Consider the following 6854-nt stretch of genomic DNA (forward strand, 5'->3'; position numbering starts at 1 on the left):
TTAGCCTGCGAACGCAGACGTATCTCCCCCGGGGAGAGAAAGGACCGCCGGAAATACCTCTGCGTTCGCAGGCTACCCTATGAATAAACGCTGTTCCGACCAGTATCATTTTTGAGGAACTACCACACCCTGTCATATTAGTCACGAGGTGATTACAATAACGTGACCGTCTTAATATTTTGAGATAAGGTTCTCGTTGCCGTCGCCGTTGTCGTTGCTTAATCTCTTTATTACTTCAATTGTATTTAGCGATTCTCTCATCTCCGTCACGTTGTGCCCTTTACTTATTCAAAAAGAACATTGACAATGGCAAAGAATTCAAGTGCAACTATTACCGCACTGAAAAACGCTTTTTAAGTGCAGGGGTCACTTTAATAAAACCTATTGTTCTCAGACTCTAAAACAATGGCTACACTTGTAAATTACACGTGTAAAAGGTTTATTAAATTGACCCCAGGAGTCGACGTCCTACTGACACCTGTAAAGGAAGAAATCTTATCAAGACGATGATTTACCATCAGTTCTACTGCTGTGCGGCTTGTTAAATTTTGCTTGAATATAAGTGTAATAAAGATCTTTCTAACTTCGTTTCTTCGTGTCGATCTGTAGCTAACTGCTAATTGATGTTTTTTTGTTTGTTTACTGCGATTAATGGCCATTTTCCTTTATTGAAAGCGAGGTTTCTGAGGTATTTTTTGTCGTCGGGGCCTTTTTTTTTTATTAACTACTGATGTGATTCTCAAAGCCCCTGCATAACAAGAAAATGATTTTAACATAAGTTCTTCAATATTGCTGTCACCTTATTAACCCCAAGCAATCATAATAGAGAGATTTATCATTACGTTTGCAAAGCGCTCCCAGGGGTCTTAGAGAACAAGGGAACAAGAACATGGCTAATTTGAACTGGATAACAGGGGAACAGTATCAATGTATCTTAGGGAATAAGGAAACATAAAGAATTTTACGAATTAAAATTAAAAGCTGGGGACAAGTTTGTAAGTAATTTCGCGAACAAGGGAACACAAGAGAATTTTCAAACGGAACAAGTCGGAAAAAGGACCGCCTGGGAGGGTTTCGTGTGCTGCCAACGGCGAACTTCATACTAAAATTTGCGTTTAGCGAAAATTGAAGAAACTTGTTTGATATTAGAATAAAAGAACAGTCAAGTTTCAAGTTGTCGATGACCGCTGAATAAAAACACTGAGGATGCCTTTTTACAAGGTCAGCCTCCTGTTCATCTGAAGTGTATATATTTACAAATTCCTGCGAGGAGATGACTTGTTTACTACTCTGTCTATTGTTTAGTTTCAAATTTCAGGCACCATCCTGCCGGGATTTGTGGATATCTTCACTTCAGATGAAGGCTAACCTTGTAAAAATGCGTCCTCAGTGCTTTTATTCAGTGGTCATGGAGAACTTGAAACTGGACTATTTTGATGCCTTTGTTGAAGCATATTTTATAATATTTTAAGCAATATTTTCATGATCGTGTTATTGTATGCGGAGTGTTGTAATGCACGGTGCTTAAGAACTTAGATAAGAAATTGAAACGTGCAAAGCAAATTAAGAGTCGCAAACAACCTCGTCCCTCTCAGTGAACTTAAGTAACTTTCCTACGAGAAAATGCATTAGGTGACAGCCGAATTTCCGCCGATGCTGTTGGAAACACGAGGACCGTGTTAGCGGCTCTTTCTTATAAAGTTGTATTATATGGCTCTGTCTCACGAGGACTGGGATCTAGAAAATTCACGAATTTGATTGGTTAAAATCGATATTGCAAAGTTGTAATACTGACCACGTTAGTTCTCTTATCGTAATTATTTGTAGTGTTAGTTTTCCCGCGGTTAGCTCGCGCGGGTTAGCATAAAGGACCGCAGATACTTCAGTTTCCATTGCTATCAGTTTATCCAACAATTTAATTAACTCAACTTTAGCTAGGCTTAAGTATCTACCGCAAGTATTTACCACAAGCTTTTCCTCCTTTGTTGATGAGAGTATTAGGATCACTTTTGTATTATCTTTTAAGCTCTTTGACCAATCATAGCTAAGCAAGAGCATATGTAAATGCCAGTTTTTGAGAGAGCTAGGGAGAGTTGGCTGCCGGCAACGGCACGTGACCATATCGCGGTCTAACCGCGATCAGTTTTTTTTTTAAAGTTGACCGCTGACCAGGTACTGGTTTTGGATTGGATTGCAGGCTCAAGTCAGGTTAACTCACCTAAAAGTAAACGAGGCTTCATTTTTTGCGCGCTTTCTGTGGCTCGACGCGGCTACACAGCCAAGATACATCAACTATAGTTCTTACACAGTCAACGCTTTTCGTGTTCACGTGGAAAACGATTTGGAAATTGTTTTCTTTCTGCATTTTTCGCTGGTTTTAATCCAGTTTCACATATCATGATAGCTACGCAATTATTCAAGTCAAGCATCGGAGGGCTATAAACTTAAAGCTGAGTGTTTATTTTTAATTAGCTTAGAGCTTCTTTTTTCTCTGTATTGCAATTTTTGGCGTATCTTTAGAAGCTATGACAAGGTTACATGATGCCTGGAGGACCTCAGTATGACTAGAAAAGAAACGAAAGTGCAGTGTATCCAACCCGAAAGCACAGTAAACACAACACCGATTGATTTCGCCAGGCAAAATGGCTAACTAATTTTTATTCCATGTAGGCCCAGAAAACCTTGCGGTCGTACAAGCACAAGTGGCCTACACTAAATACATTACAGAAAGGAGAGCGAATTTTGCCGATTCTTGTTCCAAGCCAACCTGGCATGTTTCAATAAAATACATCAAAACGTGAATGATCTCGTTTTCAGAGATAAAGTGGAATAAAGTACATCAGTAAAACTCTTCTTTGACCTTAAAATGACAAAGGTTTTTTTATGCCTTCTAATTTAAGAATGATTCCTATTCGCTGGCTATTGACAGTTGACTCTGAAAAGACTCTTTTCCTTTTCCATTCGCTCGCTGAGGGTGTCCTTGTTTTCTTTTAAAACTCGTGCGGTTCAAGTATTCGTAAATTTCACTCGAAAAACCGATATCGTACTCGTCGCTTCGTGATGCATGCGATATCGTGGAATTCAATAGTTAGGCAATGAATTTTTCTATAGAAGAAAGGAAAGAAAGTGATTTAATTATTAAAGCAGAGACCGGAAACATCAAAACGCGGACAATTCGAAACCTTTTATTTTCACTAACCCTACAGGCAGTAAGAATAAATAATCCGGGAGTTCCGCTTTTAGTCTTGGCTAAATCATCTATATATTAATTTCGTTGTAGGCCAGGTACAGTTGAACCTCCCCTTGCGACCACCTCTCATAAGAGACAACCTCTCCTCAGCAACCAGTTTTCCAAAATACCAAACGTTTCCCAGTCAAATCACTAGCTGTATTCGGAACCTCTTGTAAGCGACCACCTCTCGTAAGCGACCGTGACCGCTTTTAGAAATTTTCTTTTGTTTTTAACCTCCCGTAAGCGGCCACTTGACAGATAATAGGGCAGAAATTGGACACTAAGGTGTTGTAACATCGCATTCCAGGGTAGTACAGGAGACAAAGATTTCACAGTGGGAAGTGTCTGTTTTTTGAAATCGAAATCGCCTTTGCAACTGAATAGAAAACTTAAGAATTTAAAGAAGAAATGCACATACTCTGTATTTATCAGTCTTTAAAGAGAGGAATTAAATTTCTATACGATTTACGGAAAATTAGAACTGATTTCCTGATTCATTGGTCTCACAATCAACATGCAGTTTAACAGAAGTACAGTATAAAAATCGAAGTACAGTACGGCGAGGTCAACGCATTCCTTATTCAGTTGAAGTCATATCCAAGATTTCTGTTTTTTGATTTCAGCCAAGTCTAGAAATGTACTCACATGGAACCTCTAGTCCATAGCTGGCTCCCCTGTTGACACTTTTTCCGGTCACAACCACTTTGCCTTTATTGGTTCTCCTAGTCTTAAGAAATCTGGTTACACAAGAAGCCATTCGCAGAGGAATATGACCAACTACTTTCTCATTTGTCTGTAAAGCATTTGGATTGGCTTCACTTTGTCGCACTGGGTGTTGTGATTATAACACCGGCATACGTGTAAATATGGTAATCATTTTAAACAGTTCAAGACAGCACCTTAAATTTAGTAGACGTTCCTTGTTCATTCATGTTGTTAATGTACAGTATCTAAGACTACAACCAAAGAGATACACACGGTGTTTCCAACCATTTTCACTCACCGTGAACACATCGCGCAATCGTACGACCGAGGTATAAGCCTATGGGTCTCGCGTTTTTCCTACGCTTGTATCACCAGTAACATAAATGGCCTAAGGCTGTCACTCCTATTAGTTCATATTTAGTTCCCTAGGTAACATTAAAAATTAAATTTGAAACCATCGTGAAACTTGATCCGTTCGCCTCATTATAGGCAGCTTACTAGAAGCAAACCTCGATACTCTGAAAGCTTCGAAAGCATGAAAATTTTGTGGCTACGAAAAATTATTGCATGGGCTTAAATGGGAATTAGCGCACGGGTTAAAGGGGCTAGGTCACGCAATTTTAGGCAATTTCAGCACTGATCGAATGGTCGTAGAATTAACTAAAATAACAAAATAACTGTTTAAAACTATAGAAGAACTCTCACAAAACACAGGGAAGCCAAGAAGGGACATGGATGGACAAAACTGAAGAGGATTGAAATGGATTGAATTTGGGTAAATTTGAAAAACGTCGGCCCACATTTTTTCAAATTTATATCAGTCTATATCAAAATGTCATTTACACAGCTGGAAAATCATTCTCAGTTGTTATGTGGCTGTGATTTTGCAAATGAAAGACTTTTGCTCTGCCAATTTGACGTTTAGAGCTCATAATTAACAAAATTAAACAAAATTACCTAAAATAGCGTGACCTAGCCCCTTTAAGTCTCTGCAGATACCATATGCTAATGAGGCAAAATTTTGACCCAATGTTATCTAATTTCTCGTAAGCGACCACCTCCCGGAAGCGACCACCTAGGCTTGCAATTTGGGTGGTCGCTTACGGGAGGTTGGACTGTATATCATTTATCCAATTTGAACAAGGCACCAGAGGTGAGTTCTATCCTTGATGGTGATTGGCCAGTACAAAGATAAGAAGCTGTTGTCTCAATTGGATGTTTTGTCTGGATTGCTTTTCGCGTGACTGGTTTGCTTCCGCTTTGTATTCAAGATGCCGGGGAAGTGTGCTGCAATAAGCTTTTCCTTCGTGGCGATAATAAGTTTTCCCTTCATCCTCCACACATTTGATTCATGTGGGTTGTTCTGGAAGCTTGATTACTGGCTGGGAGAACACTATCTCACTGTGTATCCAGCTGAGAGCTCTCATTTCTCATGCACACTACAATGCACCGTGTCAGCCGTGCCAGGATTTTCGATACCTTCGTTGCAGTCCTTCATACAGGCAACAACCACAGGGAAAGGCCAAGAGTTTATTTTGAATGGACTGGGGGTGTATTCAAAGCTCTCAAACGCATGCCAGCCGCTGGAGGATGTACGCAATGCACAAATTCAGGTCCACAAAGTCGCTCTTGTCAGTCTAACAAACAAGGACTTTAGGTTGTGTCCTTTGGAGAAGCTGACAGTAAATGCACAGAACGCAGGGTACTCTGTGTTGATATGTTTTGTAGATGTTTTTCTCTCGACGAAGGAAGAAATTTCTTCGTACAAGCTCCTGATTCCGATTTTATATGTGAACCATGGCTGTCAACTAGTCCCCGAGCACGCATCCATTTTTTGTGGGTATTGGGATACTAATTCTTTTTTGGCTTGGAACGACCGAACAAATGTGGAGATCCGAGTTCCACTGCAGAAATCCTTGGAACTGGAGAAAATGAAAACATATTTAAACAACCTTCATTTTTGGTTCTTCGTTGGACCGATAATAACTTTGGTTTGGCTGAGACGTACAAAGAAGTTCTGTTGGATGTCTGGAGCTCGACAAGAAGGTGAAGGTCGTGCAGTAGGGAATGGAACTCATAGTGAAATGCGAAACATGGAAGACGCTGCAAATAGTAACGAGGAGTCATTTTTTAACTCAGTTACTGAACAGACAGTGGAGAATCATCATGCAACAGATGACAGTGAAAGACAGCAGCTGCTAATTGCTGCAAACAATGCCGAGTACATGAGACGGCAGACTCAGGGTACTGGAAGATATGTTAACATTATCAAAACAATTTCTGGAAAAATTGCTGTGGGTATTTGTTATCTGATTCTCATTATAGCAGCCCTACCAGTTGGTATTTCCAGCGGAGGGTTATCATTTTTCAGATTTGATGAAGGTAACATTGACATGATAACATCCTACCTTTATAACTTTGTTACTAAAAAGAACGTCGGATATATATTTTTTATGGACTCACTTCAGTTGTTCCTTTCCTTAAGTTGGTCACCTTTTAAGATCTTCTGTTTTTTCATGTATAGTCGGTTCGCCTGTAAATCCACGTGGACCGTTCAAACCGACATTTCAAAGCTGATTCGGAGTGACTGGTTCGCTGCAAATACTTCTTTGTTGGTTTTAGGGATGGTACTACCGATTTGTTCTTCACCAATGTGTTTTTCATATTTTGCATCATACGACATAGCGTGCACTGCCTCAAATGGGCTTTTCATAATCATCTTAAACAAACACAAATTTGTGACGCGGTATGTTTTCTACATCAGTGTTTGCATGATTTTTGCTTATCTTGAGAGTAATGTCGTGGCTGTGTTTTATTTTGCACTCAATTCGCAAGGATCATTAAGCAACCTAAAACTCACAGCTCTCCGCACTGTAGCAATTGGCCTGACTTTGTCTACAAGTTTTAGTTCTTCCAT

General features: G+C 39.7%; 1 protein-coding gene across 3 annotated transcripts in view; it reads left to right on the forward strand.

Annotated features, from left to right (window-relative positions):
• The window catches only part of LOC138024564 (uncharacterized), a 29160-nt gene that overhangs the window by 21029 nt on the left and 1277 nt on the right, over positions 1-6854 (forward strand). For all 3 annotated transcript variants that reach the window (XM_068871788.1, XM_068871786.1, XM_068871787.1), the window contains one exon: positions 5082-6854. This exon is cut by the window's right edge and continues 1277 nt beyond it. In XM_068871788.1, coding sequence (XP_068727889.1) covers positions 5209-6854 — 1646 coding nt within the window. In that variant the 5' untranslated portion in view covers positions 5082-5208. The remainder of the gene's footprint in view (positions 1-5081) is intronic.

This window comes from Montipora capricornis, chromosome 11, assembly GCF_036669925.1.
Source record: "Montipora capricornis isolate CH-2021 chromosome 11, ASM3666992v2, whole genome shotgun sequence".
Lineage (NCBI taxonomy): Eukaryota > Metazoa > Cnidaria > Anthozoa > Scleractinia > Acroporidae > Montipora > Montipora capricornis.